At 48.7% G+C, this 22,186-nt stretch overlaps 1 protein-coding gene across 1 annotated transcript in view; it reads left to right on the forward strand.

Moving 5' to 3' along the window:
* Positions 1 to 6,902: 6,902 nt before the first annotated feature.
* The window catches only part of LHX3 (LIM homeobox 3), a 48,737-nt gene continuing 33,453 nt past the window's right edge, over positions 6,903 to 22,186 (forward strand). Inside the window, exon 1 of the mRNA XM_068249103.1 lies at positions 6,903 to 8,105. Coding sequence (XP_068105204.1) covers positions 8,036 to 8,105 — 70 coding nt within the window. The 5' untranslated portion in view covers positions 6,903 to 8,035. The remainder of the gene's footprint in view (positions 8,106 to 22,186) is intronic.

A 22,186-nucleotide genomic window follows, 5' to 3' on the forward strand; every position in this document is an offset into this window, starting at 1 on the left:
CTGTAGAAGTGATTATTATGAGCACAGGACCAATAGAGAGCTAATACTGCAGTTTAGGCAGGGCCCTTCGGAGCCCACTGGTCCAAGGGCCCGGTGCGGTCGCAACCTCTGCAACCCCTATTGCTACTCCCCTGTGAGGTACATGTTGGGGTACGGGGGGGGGGGGGGGTACCGTACGTCTGTCTGCTGGAATGAGGCACATAGGACTGTTTAAAGTTTTAGCAAACAGTGAAGCTGAGAGAAACAGAGAGGTCGGCAATGACAGGACTGAATTATTTAAAAGCAAAACACAGCTTAGGAAGCATGTATAATGTATAGGTGATCCGGGCAGCTACCAGACTATACTATAAGGCAGAGGCTCAGGATAAAGCTCAAAAGAGAAAATATTAAAACAAATATAAGAATGAACATCACAAAAGTATGTAGTATTCAAACTGACCAGCATTTCCAGAAGTCTTCTTTACCTGGATCATCTGCCAGCTGCCTTATTTCCAAAGCCCCGAAAGAAGAAGCATATCTTTCAGCAATTGCAATTATTCTGCATTTTTCCAGCGATTTGTGTTTTTTTTTTTTTGGGGGGCGCAATTGATATTGGGGGAGTGATTTCTGTTTTAGAGTAGGTTCACACTTGTATTAAAAACATATCTGTGGCTCTGTTTTTTTGGTCCTGATCAAAAACGGAGCCACAGATCAAACAAAACAAACACAGAACATTTATATCGCGCTTTTCTCCTGGCGGACTCAAAGTGCCAGAGCTGCAGCCACTAGGACGCTCTCTATAGGCAGTAGCAGTGTTAGGCCAGAGCTGCAGTCACTAGGACGCACTCTATAGGCAGTAGCAGTGTTAGGCCAGAGCTGCAGCCACTAGGGGGTGCTCTATAGGCAGTAGCAGTGTTAGGCCAGAGCTGCAGCCACTAGGGGGAGCTCTATAGGCAGTAGCAGTGTTAGGCCAGAGTTGCAGCCACTAGGGAGCACTCTATAGGCAGTAGCAGTGTTAGGCCAGAGCTGCAGCCACTAGGGGGAGCTCTATAGGCAGTAGCAGTGTTAGGCCAGAGCTGCAGCCACTAGGGAGCACTCTATAGGCAGTAGCAGTGTTAGGCCAGAGCTGCAGCCACTAGGGGGCGCTCTATAGGCAGTAGCAGTGTTAGGCCAGAGCTGCAGCCACTAGGGGGAGCTCTATAGGCAGTAGCAGTGTTAGGCCAGAGTTGCAGCCACTAGGGAGCACTCTATAGGCAGTAGCAGTGTTAGGCCAGAGCTGCAGTCACTAGGACGCACTCTATAGGCAGTAGCAGTGTTAGGCCAGAGCTGCAGCCACTAGGGGGCGCTCTATAGGCAGTAGCTGTGTTAGGACAGAGCTGCAGCCACTAGGGGGCGCTCTATAGGCAGTAGCAGTGTTAGGCCAGAGCTGCAGCCACTAGGGGGAGCTCTATAGGCAGTAGCAGTGTTAGGCCAGAGCTGCAGCCACTAGGGGCGCGCTCTATAGGCAGTAGCAGTGTTAGGCCAGAGCTGCAGCCACTAGGGCGCGCTCTATAGGCAGTAGCAGTGTTAGGCCAGAGCTGCAGCCACTAGGGGCGCTATATAGGCAGTAGCAGTGTTAGGCCGGAGCTGCAGCCACTAGGGGAGCTCTATAGGCAGTAGCAGTGTTAGGCCAGAGCTGCAGCCACTAGGGGGCGCTCTATAGGCAGTAGCAGTGTTAGGCCAGAGCTGCAGCCACTAGGGGGAGCTCTATAGGCAGTAGCAGTGTTAGGCCAGAGCTGCAGCCACTAGGGGGAGCTCTATAGGCAGAAGCAGTGTTAGGCCAGAGCTGCAGCCACTAGGGGGAGCTCTATAGGCAGTAGCAGTGTTAGGCCAGAGTTGCAGCCACTAGGGAGCACTCTATAGGCAGTAGCAGTGTTAGGCCAGAGCTGCAGCCACTAGGGGGAGCTCTATAGGCAGTAGCAGTGTTAGGCCAGAGCTGCAGCCACTAGGGAGCACTCTATAGGCAGTAGCAGTGTTAGGCCAGAGCTGCAGCCACTAGGGGGCGCTCTATAGGCAGTAGCAGTGTTAGGCCAGAGCTGCAGCCACTAGGGGGAGCTCTATAGGCAGTAGCAGTGTTAGGCCAGAGTTGCAGCCACTAGGGAGCACTCTATAGGCAGTAGCAGTGTTAGGCCAGAGCTGCAGCCACTAGGGGGAGCTCTATAGGCAGTAGCAGTGTTAGGCCAGAGTTGCAGCCACTAGGGAGCACTCTATAGGCAGTAGCAGTGTTAGGCCAGAGCTGCAGCCACTAGGGGGAGCTCTATAGGCAGTAGCAGTGTTAGGCCAGAGTTGCAGCCACTAGGACGCACTCTATAGGCAGTAGCAGTGTTAGGCCAGAGCTGCAGCCACTAGGGGCGCTCTATAGGCAGTAGCAGTGTAAGGGAGACTTGCCAAAGGTCTCCTACTGAATTAGTGCTGGCTTACTGAACAGGCAGAGCCGAGATTCGAACCCAGGTCTCCTGTGTCAGAGGCAGAGCCCTTAACCATTACACTATCCAGCCACAGATAGCAATGTTAAAAATAGCAGCCATCTTCACTCATAAAAAACACGGATCCGGGGGACCCGTTTTCAAAACCTGAATGGATGATCCAGATTTGCAACATTTTCACGGAACTGGGATACACGGAGGGGTAGTGAAAATCAATAGTAAAACTGATACCCCTCTACACAGGCAGATTTGGACACAGAAATGGATCTGGAGCTGACAGCGGTCGGCAGGGAGGAGGGCAATTTCCCATCAGATTGAGGCCCAGTGCACACCGAGCGGTTTTTGGAGCGATCTGCCGGCCGCATCCGCCTCTAAAAACGCTTGTCTAATGTATTGCAATGGGATGGTGCACACCGGCGGTTTGCGGTTTTTGCCAAGCCGCAAACACGCCTCCTGCTGCGCGTTTGCGGTTTTCGGAAGCGTTTCAATGTAAAGTATAGGAAAAACGCAAACCGCTCTGAAAAACGCTAGTTCAGAGCGGTTTGCCAGGCATTTTTGTTACAGTAGCTGTTCGGTTACAGCTTTTACTGTAACAATATGTGTAATCTGCTACACAAAAACGCACCCAAAACCGCTAGGTATGTTTAGAAAACCTCTCTAAACATACCTAGAATCGCTCTGAAATCAGCTCCCAAAACCGCTAGCGTATTGCGGATCTGCTAGCGGTTTTGGTGTGCACTGGGCCTGACAGTGGAATCAATCATTTTCGGCAGGTTCGATCTGATTTCCGGGCGTTTTTCTGGTCAATTTTCCGGTCACTTCTATACAAAATCAATCAGAAAAAAACTATAGGAAATCAGATCAGACCTATCGGTAATTATCTGTATGACCATGAATCGTGTGCCGGGCATTTGGCATTGGTAGAGTGATGGTGAGGGCCCGTTTCCACTATCGCGAATCTGCATACGTTTTCTGCACGCAGATTCGCACAACCAATACAAGTTAATTATCCTGTTCCCACTTGTCAGGAAAACAGAACGTTTTTCTGTGCAGGAAAAATCTGCACGGCAGAGCCATCAGAGATTCGCATACAATGTAATTAATAGGAAATTCGCATGCGTTTTCGCTGTGCGAATTTCCCATGTGAATTTGCGTATGTTTCTAAAATCAATGTAAAAGCACACAGGCACTGACATGGATAAATTTGCATACTTACAAAAGTACGCAAAATCACGGTACAATTCACATCCGCATGCGAATTCGTTTTTGCATTTTCCGCAACGAATTTGCATCGCAAACGTGGAAATGGGCCCTCGGGTTAGGCATCTGTCAAGGGACAGTTAAGCTGGCTACTAACGGTCCAATTACTAGCGAAAAATCGTTCGAGCGATCAGAAATTCTGATCGGATTGGTTGTAAATAATCTCAGTTGATGGGCACAATCGATAATGAACGATTATAAAAACAATCGTCCTATTGAATTTTCCTCTAACCAAAATTTGGATTTTCTTGTTGGTCGTGATAGATAGGAAGCAAGGATTGGTTAGTTGATGGTGTAGTGAATGATTTTTCATCCGATCAGAGTTTCTGATCGCTCGAACGATTTTTCGCTAGAAACTGGACCGTTAGTGGCCACCTTTAAGAGTTACACATCGGCAGAGGGATGGTTAAAGGGAACCTAAACTGAGAAGGATATGGATTATTCCTTTTAAAATAATACCAGTTGCCTGACTCTCCTGCTGATCCTGTGTCTCTAATACTTTCAGTCACAACCCCTCAACAAGCATGCAGCATATCAGGTGACTAAAGTCAGACTGGATTAGCTGCATGCTTGTTTCAGGTCTGTGATTCAGCCACTACTGCAGCTGAAGAGATCAGCAGGGCTGCCAGGCAACTGGTATTGTTTAAAAGGAAAAATCCATATCCCTCTCAGTTTAGGTTCCCTTTAAGGGTTAGGTATCGGTAGAGGGACGGTTAAAGGGAATCTGAATTGAAAATAAACGTATGATATAATGATTTGTACGTGTAGTACAGCTAAGAAATAAAACATTAGGAGCAGAGATATGAGTCTCATATTGTTTCCAGTACAGGAAGAGTTAACAACTGAAATTTCTTATCTATGCACAAGAGCTTCTCTGAGCTCTGTGACTTTGTAAGCCAGCACTGTCTTTTGAAGCACTTATCTCAACTGTCTCTCATTGTTTCGTCTTTGTTTATGGTTTTCCTGCAGAGTAAAGGTGCGTACACACGCCGGACTGGAGGCAACGACGGGTCCGTCGTTACCTCCCGCTGGGTGGGCGTGCCAACGACAGTCCGGCGTGTGTACGCACTGTCGGCGGACTGATATGGCTGTTTCTGAGCGATCCGCCCGGCGGATCGCTCAGAAACAGCCGTATCAGTCCGCCGACAGTGCGTACACACGCCGGACTGTCGTTGGCACGCCCACCCAGCGGGAGGTAACGACGGACCCGTCGTTGCCTCCAGTCCGGCGTGTGTACGCACCTTAAAGTTCACATGGTCATTAGCCTGCTCTGTGAAATCATTTAGAATGCTGAGTGTAGTGTGGAAACTGCAATTATTAGAGAATGATGCAGTGTTATTAAAAAAAAACAAACAAAAAAAAAAACTATATGCCTGAAAATAAAAATATGACGAGTGCAACTACCTCTATGTGGCCCGTCCGCGCACCAGTCTCAGTCATGCTTCCGCTGCCATGAGCGTTCTGCGCACGTGTGGCTCTCAAAGCAAAGAATGCTGAGGCACCTCACAAACTACAGAGTAGGCAGGACGAGGGCTGGAGGAAACCCCTGTTAAGTTCAGAAATACATTTTTAACATCAGTTCAACTTTAAAGGGGTTCTGTGGCCTTTTTATAAAAACAAAAAAGTGTCACTTATCTGGGGCTTCTACCGGCTCCCTACAGCTATCAAGTCCCACGCCGTCACTGAAGCCCCGTCCGTTTCTCGCCGCTGGTCACCTGCCAATTCTTCATCTAACTAGACGAATAGCGCTGCGACTGCGCGGCCATGGCCGCGAGCGTTCTCGCTCCCACACGCGTCATCGGGAGTGTCCTGTGCAGTACAAGGAAACTTTTTGTTAAAAAGGCCACAGAACCCTTTAAGGGGTAGGCATAGAGGGAGGTGGAGGATGGGCTTATGTTAGGGTAAGGCTAGATTTAAGTCATAGTAAAATATCGATAAAGATTACTGATATATCTTACTATCTGAATAAAGTAGTAGACTATCTGTAATTTTTACCGATATTCTACTACCATAGTGATGATCCTCTGTGCCCTTTTTTCCAGGCGCCCTTATTACATGTACGCCCCCCCTACACGTACCACCTGTTGACCCCCTAGAGTTTGGACAACATTGTTCTAAAAAATGCATGCATGGTCACTTCCGCGTTTACATGAGTTGGACGTTTACAATATCGGTGAGCAGACAACTTCGTCTGACAGACTTGTCGCTGTTTTGTCGCCAGTGAAGTCATTTTCATGACGTTTGATGGAAGGGGTTTTCGAAAAGCGTGTGTATGAACCAATATACAGAAATGAGTGAATAAACGTAGTCATACAGCTAGCGATTTTGATTTAATCGACTAAGCGGTCGACTTTATTAAGGAATCTACTTCAGTATGGTTGATTGAAAGTCAATCGACTAGTAACCCACACACTACAAACCATATCCTATGCCATTTACCTTCACATTCGATCTAACCGATGTTGTGTCTCCGTGCTCTGTCTGAATGCAAAAATCGATTGAGAGTCGATTGAATGACATGTAAAGAGTAGCCGATTTCTGTGCGATCGACCGATATCTTGCCTCCTGCTCGATCGACTAAGCTGGTCGATTCAACATGAAATAAGTCACTTTTCATCGATTGGGAATTCTGGGACACACTCGTTTCCTTCTCGGTTCTATAAAATGATCGAATGGAATAGTCGATCATACAACCAAATCGCAAGATGTGTAGCCACTTTAACAGATTTAGATAGAAGACACAACAAACTGACAATGACTGGATGTAACATAATAATAATAATAAGACACAGCAGAGGGGCAGTTATCTGGGGCATGACTCAGGAAGCTGCACAGAAGGCAGGGGGTGAGGGGGGCACACAATGGGCACACAATGCCCTCCTGTGTTCCCTGCTCCCCTGAGCTCTGGCAGGGAGGGTGACAGAGGGTGACATTAGCATGGAGACAATACTGTGACGCTGGTCCCCTCTGCCTATTGTGAGCAGTGAAAGGAGGGCACGTGTATGGGTATGTGTCCTGTCACTGGGGGAGAGGGGGGGGGGGGGCGGCCTTCTGGAGACCACCACAGCTTTCTTATGCTAAACTAGAGAGTGGAGGCAAGACCAGGTCACCTGACTGCAGCCCCCCTCCCATCCCTCGCTCCCCCCTCTGCACACTCTGTACTCTGCCTGCTGGGTGACAACATTACCCTACTGAGCTATCTGCTGGAGGGGACAGCACTGCTCCAGCCAACAACTGACCGGCAGCCCTGCACTGCTCCAACCAACAACTGACCGGCAGCCCTGCACTGCTCCACTAACTACTAACTGGCAGCCCTGCACTGCTCCACTAACTACTAACTGGCAGCCCTGCACTGCTCCACCAACAAATGCCTACGTCACCAGCTAAGCAACTAAGCAGTTCAGCACCTGGAACTGACCACCAAAACTGACCAACAGCTCTCCTGGAAGCCATGTGTCCAGCTCATCCGAGCACCACCATGAACCACCACCAGTCACTTCTCCACTAGGAGGCTTTGCTCTCCAAAGTGCTGCTAGGGGTATCATCAGCTTCCAGTGGACAACCGCCAACAGGTGACCTCTGACCAGTGACCACCTCACCACAGTTCCAGCAGGTGTCCACCTCACCAGATCTCCGCTCCACTAGGTGATCACCTCCCTAGATCTCCGCTCCACCAGGTGATCACCTCACCAGATCTCAACTCCACCAGGTGATGACCTCACCAGATCTCAACTCCACCAGGTGATCACCTCACCAGATCTATGCTCCACCAGGTGATCACCTCACCAGATCTCCGCTCCACCAGGTGATCACCTCACCAGATCTCAGCTCGTCCAGGTGACCACCGCACCAGATCTCAGCTCCACCAGGTGATCATCTCACTACAACTCAACTCCACCAGGTGACCACCTCACCAGATCTCAAGTCTAGTCCACCAGGCGATCACCTCGCCACAGCTCCGCCAGGTACTGAGCACACCTTCACCACAAACACAAAACTGCCCGTTCAGGTGACCTCATCATCATCATCAGGTCTCCACCAAAATCACCAAACGCCTCCACCTTCACCAGGACCTCCCCACTGACCTGTTCATAGCAGCTCTGCTCCTGCAGTCCCACCAGTGAGAAGAAGGCAGGACCTCCTCGGACAGCTCCGCATCCTTCTTGTGGGTGACAGACACCTGTCTGATGTCCATGGCTGAGGACTGTCTGCAGTGACTGCACCGGAGAGGACCCTCATAGAGGACCCCACCAGAGACCATCATAGAGGACCCCACCAGAGGCTCCTGCCCCCCTTTCTGATCGGAGGACCCCCCCCCACCAGGCAGCACCATGCTACTGGAGAGGGTGCAGAACAACTCCCAGAAGTCTTCGGACTTGTGCGGCTACCCTGGAGGAGGAGGTAAGGGGTCGCCTCCTGTCACCCACCGCTGTCCTGACAATGGGGGAGGGGGGACACCGGGGCAGAGACGGCAGCTTATGGGGGAGCATCGGGGGAGAGCACAGCTACATCTGCCTGTCCAACGTGATGGATGGGGGGTCCCCAGGGAGCTGCGACCCCCCAAATACACACTTGTTACTGGCAGGCAGGGGGAATGTGCAGAGAAGATAGATAGATAGATAGATAGATAGATAGATAGATAGATAGATAGATAGATAGATATGAGATTACTATATAGATATATAAATAGATAGACAGAGATGTGCATGGTAGCAAATCTATCTATCTATCTATCTATCTATCTATCTATCTATCTATCTATCTATCTATCTATCTATCTATCTATCTATCTATCTATCTTATTCCATAGCTATTTAATTATCTATCTATTTAGTAGATCAATATTCATTTATAAAGCGATCTAGTATAAATATGGAATGGCAGTCAGATATATAAATAAATATAAACCCTTAATACTGACCTCGGGGTATAGTGATAGAATAGGGAAATGACACAATATATAACACAGAACGCTGACACCCTGAAAAGTGACTCAATCATCAGTACATCAAATTCACAAATAAACACAGCGGAATTCTGCGACTATCCGGGAATATCGATACTTTTATTGGGAATATCGATACTTTTGTTTCACTTCTTTCGCTCTTTTGTATCAACTTCACATCAAACCCCCGATCAGGTTATTATTCGTTGTGTTTTTATGCTGCAGAATCGCCTCTCCTCGGATCTGAGGATAATAAATATTTCATGAGATATTATAAACGAAAACGACCGATCCGCCCGGCTACACGTCCAGATATCGTTGCGCGATTTATACTGCAGCAACTGAAGCGACGAAATTCAGCTGGAATCGGGCAGAAATATTTCCCATTTTTTAATCGAACTCTTCTTTATTGATCGGGCAGGAATGTGTCCTGCGACATTCAGTGATCTGATAACGAATTCCCAACGAAATGTTTCTCATTCATTGCTGGATTTCAACAGTTAAGAAAGCCGAGAAAATGAGGAATAATTACATTTAAAATAAGTTTATAAATAATAAAATAAGTAATAATAATAATAATAATAATAATAATAATAATAATAATAATGATACATGTTATAATTAGTGTTATTATTGTTAAAGTGGACTTGAACTCTCGCACAGGACAGAAGGAAGGAAAGCAGAGAGAAATATCCTGTATTTAGAGTTTATCCTGTGTAATTCCCCCTTACACATGTGACTAATTACAAGTGTAATTTGATCTCTTCTGCTGTGACTGCCACTGCAGAGACCTAATTGATAAACACATGATGTTAACCCTATTGTCTGCTTCCATGACAGCAGGTAATAGGCACACTGCAGATTTATTATCAGGACTTGTATCAGCTGTAACAAAAGACATTATTTTCTCTGGGTTTGCTGTAACAGAACAAGATGTATATTTTGTATTCGTTACATTATAATTAATCTCCAGCCCAGATTGCCCCGCTTGGTACTGAAGCGCTTTGTGCATTTTTTAGGATTTTATAGTGTTTGTAAATTGTAACTTTTTGGAGTTTTTGGGTGGCTGTAGCGTTTTTGTAACGAATTCTGTCGCTGGTTTGGTCGGTGGGTCTATTTCCTGCCCGCCGCACTGATAATGGCTGCATTGTGTGTGGCTGGTGGGGACAGATGTACAACGAGGAGTGTCTGGCACAACAGACAGCATCAGATAAATGGAGACCCCCCCCCCCCCCCCCCAGTACACAGGACCCCTCCACATGTCACTGTGTCACAATAACGACAATCTCCGCCGCTGCTGGCCTCACCACTCCAGCTGTCACCTGCCTCACTGCCAGCCACTCCACTGACAGGTCCGCTTGGCTTGTAGCAAAACAGGAGGCGTTGTAAGTGTAAAAATACAATTCATTAATCCTCTTTATTGGAAAGGATAACGTATTTTCTTCATTTAAAGGACAGCTATCGAGTAAAATACATGCATGTTATTGTCAATCTCTCCCAGCGTAATATGTATTATAAATGAGCTTTTTCCTATGTTGCTGTAACCTACAGTGGGTAGGGAGAATCTGACAGATCTGACAGGTTTTTGACTAGTCCATCTCCTCACGGGGATTGGTATTTCTGTATTTACAAAAGCACTTGTTCATATTATAAATCACCAGTGATATTTCAACATCTGAGCAATTTATTGCGATTTTTTAAATCGTCTTTACCTGCGCTTTCTTGCAGAGCAGTTTTTTTTCCCTTCCTGAGGTCGGTCAGGAAGTGAACTCTTTCACCCGGAAATGAATAAATAAAATGTATTTATCCATGAAAGTGCTGGAGAAATCGCTATATATAGTGCTTTTCAAGTGCTTTGCGATTTCCCTATAACTTCCATTGAGGCAAATCGCCCCAAAAATAGTCCAGGCAGCGCTTTGCTGAGCGGATCGGAAACGAACTGCTCTGATGTGAACTCTCTCATAGGGAATCATTGCACAAGAGCTTTTAGGGCCCTTTTCCACTAGCAGTCGCTAGCGTTCACGCTGAACGCTAGCGATTGCTGAATCGCAAAGCCGGCGATTTCACGACGTTTGCGGCCGCGATTTTACTATGCTATGCACTGCATAGCAAAATCGCGGCAAATATCGCTCCGCCGCGCGTTCGCGTTGCTGTAAAAAACGAATCACGGTAGTGGAAATGACCTAACGCGATTCCTATGTTAAAAAGCAAACCGTAGCGATTGTAAAATCGCTAGCGGTTTGCGACTTTGCTATTCAGCCAGCGCAAACGCGCTGGTGGAAAAGGGCCCTTAGGGAGATTTCTAAAATCGCCAGCGCTTAAAAAAAATCCACAAATGCTCATAGTGCAAACAAGTCCTCAGTGAATGGTAGTTGCTCAATCCGACAGGCATGTCCAATCTGCTTCCGATCAAGATTGATTTTGAGATCAGTACTGCACAAAATCAATCCCTTTCTGGGTCAGAAGCAGATCGTACATGTCGGAAATTATTGAATGATAGGTCTATCTGATGCAAATATTGCATTATGTGTACCTAGCATAAGTCACAGCGACATAGGAAAAACAGTGAGTAGTATGGGAGAAATTAACATTCTATATGTTTGTATTATACATTTTACAATTTCTCGCAATAGTGCTCCATTAAGGTTTTATCTTTCTTGAGACTGAAAAAAAAATATCAATGAATCAGTGTTCTTGTTTATTATAACAAATGAGGATAGTTAATTTGTGTCCATCTGGGGAAGAGGCATCGGAGGCATCTGCCTAGGGGCGCGTCTTATCCTGCAGTTCTGGGTCGGCTTATCCCGCAGTTCTGGGTCGGCTTATCCCGCAGTTCTGGGGCTCTGGGGAGTCTCACAAGTAGAATGTTTCTCACCTTCTTCAGGTGATTTATGAATAGTAAAGACATTATGGAGCAGTCTCACAGCAACCAGATTCCTCCTCTGATTGGTTGCTAGGGGCGGTTATGTTTGCATACAAACAGGACTGCTGGGACTTTTTATGGGTGGGGGTGATTTGAGGATGAATACATACCCCGAGAGCATTAAAAATAAGACCATTATAAGGACTGGGTAAACAATGGGCTGGGCTGGGACTATAAAGGACTGAGCTATGTATCTGTCTATATATAAAATATAGAGAGTCCAGACAGATTATAGATAAAAGATTTTTCTACACGATGTGCACACAGGAAACAGGATATTCTTTCTATCTGCCTAGAAAGTAGAAATCAGAGGAGATATAGAGACAGAAAGAGTTATCTATATATAACATATATAAAAAATAAAGATGTGGTCATAGGGTAGATTAGATAGATGTAAGATGTATAGATAGACAAGCAGGAAATTGATAGATAGATGGATTATGATTGAATTATCTATCTACAGTATCTCTCTGTAGTGTGTCTACTTCCTGCTTTCATGGAAGCAGACATAGGGTTATTGGGTTAACATCCTATGTTTACAAATTAGCTCTCTGCCATGGCAGTCAGGTGACACAGGGGAGAGATCAAATTACAGTGGTGATTAGTCACAGATGAGGGGGGAATTAGACAGGCTAAACTCTCTAAATACATACAGGGTACAATTCTATATGTTTTCCTTCTGTCCTGTGCAAGCGTTCAGCTCCACTTTAACCTGGAATTCCTCTTTCAGTGTTTGGCGGAGACTGTGGGTGTGGCCAATCATACAAACAAACAGATCACGGGAATGGAAAGTACCTTAGAAACGGAAGATGGTCAATGATTTGTAAATGATTCTGTCTTGCATGCAAATGTGATGCGAATTGTATGCAGTTCTGCATTGGGCCAACCAATATCAGCAGTAAGTGCATTCGAATGGCCCAACTCCATGCTGCATAACATTTGCATGCAACCTAGAATAATTAGCATCTATAGTAAAGAGGGAACAGAGCTTGCTGACTTGGCTGCCCCCTGGTGGCGATACCTGGATATCTCCCCTCCCCTCTCTGTCTTAGGCCCAGTTCACATTAGCGTTCTGAGCTAAAAGGATCCGGTGAGTGGATCCGGTCTCCGCTTCACCGGATCCGGATGGCTCAGTCCGTTGCCCAGTTCACATAGTGAAAACGGATCTGATCAATGATTGATCGGATCCGTTTTCACTCAGCAAATACATCCCTAATCTTCTGTAGCAGCCGGCGGTAGAGGCTTCCTCTTCTTCCTGTGACTACACAACTAGTCACATGACGCGTTATGTAGTCACATGCCATGCAAGAAGACAGAAACCTCTACCGCCGGCTGCTATGGAAGATTAGGTATGTATAAACCCTCCCTCACCCACCCGCCCGCTGCACTCTCCCCTCACCCACCCGCCCGACTGCTGCACCCTCCCCTCCCGTCGCTAGATACGCGTCAGCACATCCCCCCATCCCCCGTGGAACTGTCCGTTTCTTCACTAGTGAGAAGAAACGTTCCGTTTCCCATTGCCCCAATGCTGCAATATTTTATGTCCAGATCCGTTCCGCTGGGCAGGAAAATTAGGGCCTGCAGCATTTTTTAGATCCGGGGACCGGAACATACGGAACATATCCGTATCAACGGACGCATGTGAAAGGATCCATAGGTTAACATTGGATCCTTTCACATCCGTTCCATTTGTACAGTATACGTTCCGGTTCCGATCTGGAAAAAAACGCTAATGTGAACCGGGCCTTACTGATTTATGAATCTGCTCAAAGCAGGAAGAGAAGACGGTGGTATCTCTTTTCACCCCCCCCACAGCCACCCTAACACATTCCACAGAGAGGAGGGAGCCTCACAACTGTGGGGATGCTGGCTCTGCGTACGCAGCAGTGGAGAGTAATCACTCCATCCTCAGTAACAGCTGAAAGCCATGTTCGGCAGTTTTCACAGCAAAGCGCATGCAGAGGTTCAGAGTGAAGGTAATAGTAATTTCAGAGTAATCACAGGCACCTCTGTGTAATGCTGCGTGCTAGATTTTTAATATACACAGAAATTATGTCATAAAAGTTTTATTGCTTATCGAAAGTGGACTTGAATCCTTGAAGGAGTTAACAGAGGGCTTTGTGGGAGGAGCTTCTGCTGGACTCGATGACATGGCATGGGGGCGGGTATTGAGAGATCTCTCTGACATCCCAGCCTGGCCTCTGGTAGTGTGAGATTTTACAGAAATCGATTGACGATATCGATCAGACTGGACAGGGTGTCTTGATCAATCAGGGGTGGAGGATTATAGATAGATATTGAATAGATAGATGGATAGTATAATGAACAGATAATAGTGGATCGGTGTGGCAGGTAGTTTTGATATGAAGAGACATTCTAGTTTCTGTGGTGGTGTTATCCAAATAGTGTAAATACATCCTTTTCTTTCGATCTGAATGATTCTACTGAAAATATGATAGTTTGCTAAAAATTGATCCATTAATAGGCACTGATCAGGGGCGTAGCAACCACATCGGGCCCCTCCCTCAACTGCAGTATTAGCTCTCTATTGGTCCTGTGCTCATAATAATCACTTCTATAGATACTATGAATATTGGTAATCATTACCAAGCTATTTCCCATCCCCTTCTTGCACCTCTGACACTGTAGTTGCCATTGGCAGGCTTTGGTGCGCCGTATCAATTGTTATGTATAGAGTGCTTGGGGGGCTCCAATGTAAAACTTGCATCGGGACCCACAGCTCCTCAGCTATGCCACTGGCACCGATAGATAGATTATAGATTGATTGATTGATTAATTGATAGATAGATACAGACAGTGGGTAGGTAGATAGATAGATAGATAGATGGGTGGGTAGATAATGCCATAGACAGACAGACAGACAGACAGACAGACAGACAGACAGACAGACAGATAGATAGATAGATAGATAGATGGGTGGGTAGATAATGCCATAGACAGACAGACAGACAGACAGACAGACAGACAGACAGACAGACAGATAGGACAGACAGACATACAGACAGACAGACAGACAGACAGACAGACAGACAGACAGACAGACAGACAGACAGATAGATAGATAGATAGATAGATAGATAGATAGATAGATAGATAGATAGATAGATAGATAGATAGATAGATAGATGGGTGGGGAGTTGGATGGATGGACAGACAGACAGACAGACAGACAGACGGACGGACGGACAGATAGACAGACAGACAGACAGACAGACAGACAGACAGACAGACAGACAGACAGACAGATAGATAGATAGATAGATAGATAGATGGGTGGGGAGTTGGATGGATGGACAGACAGACAGACAGACAGACAGACAGACAGACAGACAGACAGACAGACAGACAGACAGATAGATAGATAGATAGATAGATAGATAATGCCATAGACAGACAGAATAATCTCTCAGTTCAGATTGAGATTTGCCGGATTCACCCCCAACGACAATTAACCCTTTCATAGACCTGTATTGAAGGGCAGACCTATGGGCAGTCATTAACCCTTTCATGGCCCGTAGAGAGAGAGAGCGACGGACTTGTGTCCCCCCCATCCCCCGCCTCGCTCATTCATCTCCCGCGGCCTCATTTTATAGCATTAGTGTCGCGCGACTCCTTCAAAGTGGTCGATCAATAAGACGTAAAATTATTATTAAAGACTAAAAGTTGGCTATAACGGTGAAACATCTCGCACCTTTCACCGCAGTGTGTTTCATAGACTGGCGAGATATAGGCAAATGGGGCATTGATTGTGAATTCATCTGCAGCATACAGGGCAGCACTAGACTTGATTTCCCAGGACGCCACTTTCCTCCCGGATCCGTGTCAATAGCATTTATCAGCAGCTCGGCCTCCTGACGGCTTATTGAGCCGGCGCTAGAGCCAGAGTAAACTGTTATTCCATGGCTGGCCCGGCCTCTGGGACCGCTCACTGCCTCTCTCTACCTAATGCCCATATTACTTATACACACACACATATATACTCATCAATGCAGCCAGTGGCGTAGCTAAAGAGCTGTGGGCCCCGGTGCAAGTCTGACAATGGGGCCCCCAGCACTCTATACATAACAATTGATACGGCGCACCAAAACCTGCCAATGACAACTACAGTGTCAGAGGAGCAAGGAGGGGATGGGGAGCAGCTTGTTACTGATTACCTCCCAAGCACTATACATAGCAATCCCTGCCAATGGCAACTACAGATCAGAGGTGCAAGAAGGGGATGGGGAGCAGCTTGTTACTGATTACCTCCCAAGCACTATACATAGCAATCCCTGCCAATGGCAACTACAGATCAGAGGTGCAAGAAGGGGATGGGGAGCAGCTTGTTACTGATTACCCCCAAGCACTCTATACATAGCAATCCCTGCCAATGGTAACTACAGTGTCAGAGGTACAAGAAGGGGATGGGGAGCAGCTTGTTACTGATTACCCCCAATCACTCTATACATAGCAATCCCTTCCAATGGCAACTACAGTGTCAGAGGTACAAGAAGGGCATGGGGAGCAGCTTGTTACTGATTACCCCCAAGCACTCTATACATAGCAATCCCTGCCAATGGTAACTACAGTGTCAGAGGTACAAGAAGGGGATGGGGAACAGCTTGTTACTGATTACCCCCAAGTACTCTATACATAGCAATCCCTGCCAATGGTAACTACAGTGTCAGAGGTACAAGAAGGGGATGGGGAGCAGCTTGTTACTGATTACCCCCAATCACTCTATACATAGCAATCCCTTCCAATGGCAACTACAGTGTCAGAGGTGCAAGAAGGGGATGGGGAGCAGCTTGTTACTGATTACCCCCAATCACTCTATACAAAGCAATCCCTGCCAATGGCAACTACAGTGTCAGAGGTGCAAGAAGGGGATGGGGAACAGCTTGTTACTGATTACCCCCAAGCACTCTATACATAGCAATCCCTGCCAATGGCAACTACAGTGTCAGAGGTGCAAGAAGGGGATGGGGAGCAGCTTGTTACTGATTACCCCCAAGCACTCTATACATAGCAATCCCTGCCAATGGCAACTACAGTGTCAGAGGAGCAAGAAGGGGATGGGGAGCAGCTTGTTACTGATTACCCCCAATCACTCTATACATAGTAATCCCTGCCAATGGCAACTACAGTGTCAGAGGCAGTGGCGGACACAGGCAGCAGTGGGCCCCTGTGCAAAATATCAATTGTGGGCCCCCCCTGACCTGCGGCGCGCGAAGCGCGCCGCGGCAAAAAATGGGCGTGGCTATAACCTACGACGCGCGAAGCACGCCGCAGCAAAAAATGGGTGTGGATAGAACCTGCGGCGCGTAGCGCCGCGGCAGAAAATGGGCGTGGCAATGACCGGATAAGGGCGGAGCTAACTGTAATTTAAAGTGATCCCGGGGTGAGAGTGATATGGAGGCTGCCATATTTATTTCCTTTTAAACAATACTAGTTGCCTGGCGGCCCTGCTGATCTATTTGGCTGCAGTAATAAACTGAATTACACCAGCAACAAGCATGCAGCTTAATCTTCTCAGTTCTGACAATATTGTCAGAAACCCCTGACCTGCTGCATGCTTGTTCAGGGTCTATGGTTGAAAGAATAAGAGGCAGAGGACCAGAACGGCAACCAGGCAACTGGTATTGCTTAAAAGGAGAGAAATATGGCAGCCTCAATATTATTCTCACCTCAGGTTCCCTTGAAAAGTGCAACGCAAAGACAGTGGGCCCAGGTTTTGGTGACCCTTTCCCCAGAAAATTCACATAATGTGAGCAGGTTTTCTCATGAAAATACACATAATGTGAGCAGATATGCCCAGAAAATACGTGCAATCATGTCGGCAGATATGCCCAGAAAATACGTGCAATCATGTCGGCAGATATGCCCAGAAAATACGTGCAATCATGTCGGCAGATATGCCCAGAAAATACGTGCAATCATGTCGGCAGATATGCCCAGAAAATACGTGCAATCATGTCGGCAGATATGCCCAGAAAATACGTGCAATCATGTCGGCAGATATGCCCAGAAAATACGTGCAATCATGTCGGCAGATATGCCCAGAAAATACGTGCAATCATGTCGGCAGATATGCCCAGAAAATACGTGCAATCATGTCGGCAGATATGCCCAGAAAATACGTGCAATCATGTCGGCAGATTTGCCCAGAAAACACATGCAATCATGTAGCAAATTTGCCCAGAACATACATGCAATCATGTGGCAGACCTGCCCAGAACATACACGCAATCATGTGGCAGACCTGCCCAGAACATACACCTGCTAAAATAAATAATAAAAAAAACCATTTACTCACCTGCAGCAGCAGACCTCCTGTCCCAGCCTCCATCCAGCGCGCAGCTCCCATGGGTGGTTGGGTGGATAGGTAGCCTGGTGGGTAGGTAGGTAGGCAGCCCTTAGCCGGGTGGGTAAGTAGCCTGGTGGGTGGCTGGGTAGCCGGGTGGGTGGGTAGCCTGGTGGGTAGGTAGCCTGGTGGGTGGGTAGGTGGGTGGTTAGGTAGCTGGGTGGGTGGGTAGGTAGCCTGGTGGGTCTTTAGGTAGGTAGCCTGGTGGGTTGGTAGGTAGCCGGGTGGGTAGGTAGGTAGCCTGGTGGGTGGGTAGGTAGCCGGGTGGGTGTGTAGGTAGCCGGGTGGGTGGTTAGGTAGCCGGGTGGGTGGTTGGGTAGCCGGGTGGGTGGGTAGCCAGGTGGGTAGGTAGCCGGGTGGGTAGGTAGCCAGGTGGGTAGGTAGCCAGGTGGGTAGGTAGCCGGGTGGGTAGGTAGCCGGGTGGGTAGGTAGCCGGCAGGGTGGTTAGGTAGCTGGGTGGGTAGGTAGACGGGTGGGTGGTTAGGTAGCCGGGTGGGTAGATGTGTGGGTGGTTAGGTAGCCGGGTGGGTGGTTAGGTAGCCGGGTAGGTAGCTGGGTGGGTAGGTAGCCGGGTGGGTGGGTAGGTATCCGGGTGGGTGGGTAGGTAGCCGGCAGGGTGGTTAGGTAGCTGGGTGGGTAGGTAGCCGGGTGGGTAGGTAGCCGGGTGGGTAGACGGGTGGGTGGCTAGGTAGCCAGGTGGGTAGGTAGCCGGGTGAGTGCGTAGATGTGTGGGTGGTTAGGTAGCCGGGTGGGTGGGTAGCCGGGTGGGTAGGTAGTCGGGTGGGTGGTTAGGTAGCCGGGTAGGTAGCCGGGTGGGTAGGTAGCCAGGTGGGTGGTTAGGTAGCCGAGTGGGTAGGTAGCCGGGTGGGTGGGTAGGTAGCCGGCAGGGTGGTTAGGTAGCCGGGTAGGTAGCCGGGTGGGTGGGTGGGTAGCCGGCAGGGTGGTTAGGTAGCCGGGTAGGTAGCCGGGTGGGTAGGTAGCCGGGTGGGTGGTTAGGTAGCCGGGTAGGTAGCCGGGTGGGTGTGTGGGTATCCGGGTGGGTAGGTAGCCGGGTGGGTAGGTAGCCAGCAGGGTGGTTAGGTAGCCGGGTAGGTAGCTGGGTGGGTGGTTAGGTAGCCGGGTGGGTGGGTGGGTAGCCGGCAGGGTGGTTAGGTAGCCGGGTAGGTAGCCGGGTGGGTGGGTGGGTAGCCGGCAGGGTGGTTAGGTAGCCGGGTAGGTAGCCGGGTGGGTAGGTAGCCGGGTGGGTGGTTAGGTAGCCGGGTAGGTAGCCGGGTGGGTGTGTGGGTATCCGGGTGGGTAGGTAGCCGGGTGGGTAGGTAGCCAGCAGGGTGGTTAGGTAGCCGGGTAGGTAGCCGGGTGGGTAGGTAGCCGGGTGAGTGTGTGGGTAGCCGGGTGGGTAAGGTAGCCGGGTGGATGGGTGTGTAGCTATCCGGGTGGGGGGCCCGACTCCTATCCTCCCTCACTCACCTAGGGGCCCCCCTCCCGGTATGCGCGGCGCGGGCGGGAGAGCAGAAAATCCAGGAAGTCTCCGCCGGGGCTGCAGCAGACACTAGAGGCTGCTGCCGCTTGGTCTCCCGTGTCTCCAACTTTGTACACTGCTCGCTACTTCCTGGTTTAGTAGCGAGCAGTGTACAAAGGAGACACGGGAGACCAAGCGGCAGCAGCCTCTAGTGTCTGCTGCAGCCCCGGCGGAGACTTCCTGTATTTTCTGCTCTCCCGCCGCATCGCATGAGGGGGGGGGGGCCGATGTGAGGGGGGAGGACAGGAGTAGGAGCCCCCCAGGTTAAAATAAAAGGTAAAATTAAAAAAAAAAAAACTGCAATACTTAATGGGCCCCTGAAGCAGCGGAACTTCAGGGGCCCTTGTGCGGCGGCACGGCCTGCACGGCCGTATGTCCGCCACTGGTCAGAGGTGCAAGAAGGGGATGGGGAGCAGCTTGTTACTGATTACCCCCAAGCACTCTATACATAGCAATCCCTGCCAATGGCAACTACAGTGTCAGAGGAGCAAGAAGGGCATGGGGAGCAGCTTGTTACTGATTACCCCCAAGCACTCTATACATAGCAATCCCTGCCAATGGCAACTACAGTGTCAGAGGTGCAAGAAGGGGATGGGGAGCAGCTTGTTACTGATTACCCCCAAGCACTCTATACATAGCAATTCCTGCCAATGGCAACTACAGTGTCAGAGGTGCAAGAAGGGGATGGGGAGCAGCTTGTTACTGATTACCCCCAAGCACTCTATACATAGCAATCCCTGCCAATGGCAACTACAGTGTCAGAGGTGCAAGAAGGGGATGGGGAGCAGCTTGTTACTGATTACCCCCAAGCACTCTATACATAGCAATTCCTGCCAATGGCAACTACAGTGTCAGACGTGCAAGAAGGGGATGGGGAGCAGCTTGTTACTGATTACCCCCAAGCACTCTATACATAGCAATCCCTGCCAATGGCAACTACAGTGTCAGAGGTGCAAGAAGGGGATGGGGAGCAGCTTGTTACTGATTACCCCCAAGCACTCTATACATAGCAATTCCTGCCAATGGCAACTACAGTGTCAGAGGTGCAAGAAGGGGATGGGGAGCAGCTTGTTACTGATTACCCCCAAGCACTCTATACATAGCAATCCCTGCCAATGGCAACTACAGTGTCAGAGGTGCAAGAAGGGGATGGGGAGCAGCTTGTTACTGATTACCCCCAAGCACTCTATACATAGCAATTCCTGCCAATGGCAACTACAGTGTCAGACGTGCAAGAAGGGGATGGGGAGCAGCTTGTTACTGATTACCCCCAAGCACTCTATACATAGCAATCCCTGCCAATGGCAACTACAGTGTCAGAGGTGCAAGAAGGGGATGGGGAGCAGCTTGTTACTGATTACCCCCAAGCACTCTATACATAGCAATCCCTGCCAATGGCAACTACAGTGTCAGAGGTGCAAGAAGGGGATGGGGAGCAGCTTGTTACTGATTACCCCCAAGCACTCTATACATAGCAATCCCTGCCAATGGCAACTACAGATCAGAGGTGCAAGAAGGGGATGGGGAGCAGCTTGTTACTGATTACCCCCAAGCACTCTATACATAGCAATCCCTGCCAATGGCAACTACAGTGTCAGAGGTGCAAGAAGGGGATGGGGAACAGTGTGCTAATGATTACCACTATTCAAAGTATCTATAGAGGTGATTATTACCAGCACAGGACCAATAGAGAGCTAATACTGCAGTTGAGGGAAGGCCCTACGGGGCCCCTCTGGCCCAAGGGCTTCGATGCGGTCGCTACCTCTGCACCCCCTATTGCTACGCCCCTGAATGCAGCATTAAAGGGATACTGTAGGGGGGGTTGGGGGAAAATGAGTTGAACTTACCCGGGGCTTCTAATCGTCCCCCGCAGACATCCTGTGGCCGCGCAGCCACTCACCGATGCTCCGCCCCCCCATCCGGTTCACTTCTGGAATTTCAGACTTTAAAGTCAGAAAACCACTGCGCCTGCGTTGCCGTGTCCTCGCTTCCCCTGATGTCACCAGGAGCCCACGGCGCAGGCACTGACCATACTGGGCCTGCGCAATACACTCCTGGTGACATCAGTGGGAGCGAGGACACGGCAACGCAGGCGCAGTGGTTTTCTGACTTTAAAGTCTGAAATTCTAGAAGTGAACCAGAGGCAGGGCCAGAGCATCGGTGAGTGGCTGCGCGGGCACAGGATGTCTGCAGGGGACCATTAGAAGCCCCGGGTAAGTTCAACTCCTTTTCCCTCGACCCCCCTACAGTGTCCCTTTAAAGGGAACCCGAGGTGAGAGGGGGATACGGAGGCTGACATGTTCATTTCCTTTTCAAGGGGCACTATAACGAAAAATTGTCAAATTTAAAATATGTGCAAACATATACAAATGAGAAGTACGTTTTTTTCCAGAGTAAAATGAGCCATAAATTACTTTTCTCCTATGTTGCTGTCACTCACAGTAGGTAGTAGAAATCTGACAGAAGCAACAGGTTTTGGACTAGTCCATGTCTTCATGGAGGATTCTCAGGGATTTATTTTTTTTCAAAAGCACTTAGTGAATGGCAGTTGCTCTGTTCAACTGCCCAAAACTGTGTAGCGAGCAGGGAGGCTGGCCAGCATCATTGTTTAAATCCTTTTTAGGGAATATCTTTATGAAGAGTAAAAGCCTTGCTGAGAATCCCCTATGAAGAGATGGACTAGTCCAAAATCTGTCGCTTCTTGTCAGATTTCTACTACCTACTGCAAGTG

The sequence above is a fragment of the Hyperolius riggenbachi genome, chromosome 8, assembly GCF_040937935.1.
Source record: "Hyperolius riggenbachi isolate aHypRig1 chromosome 8, aHypRig1.pri, whole genome shotgun sequence".
NCBI classification, from domain to species: Eukaryota; Metazoa; Chordata; class Amphibia; order Anura; family Hyperoliidae; genus Hyperolius; species Hyperolius riggenbachi.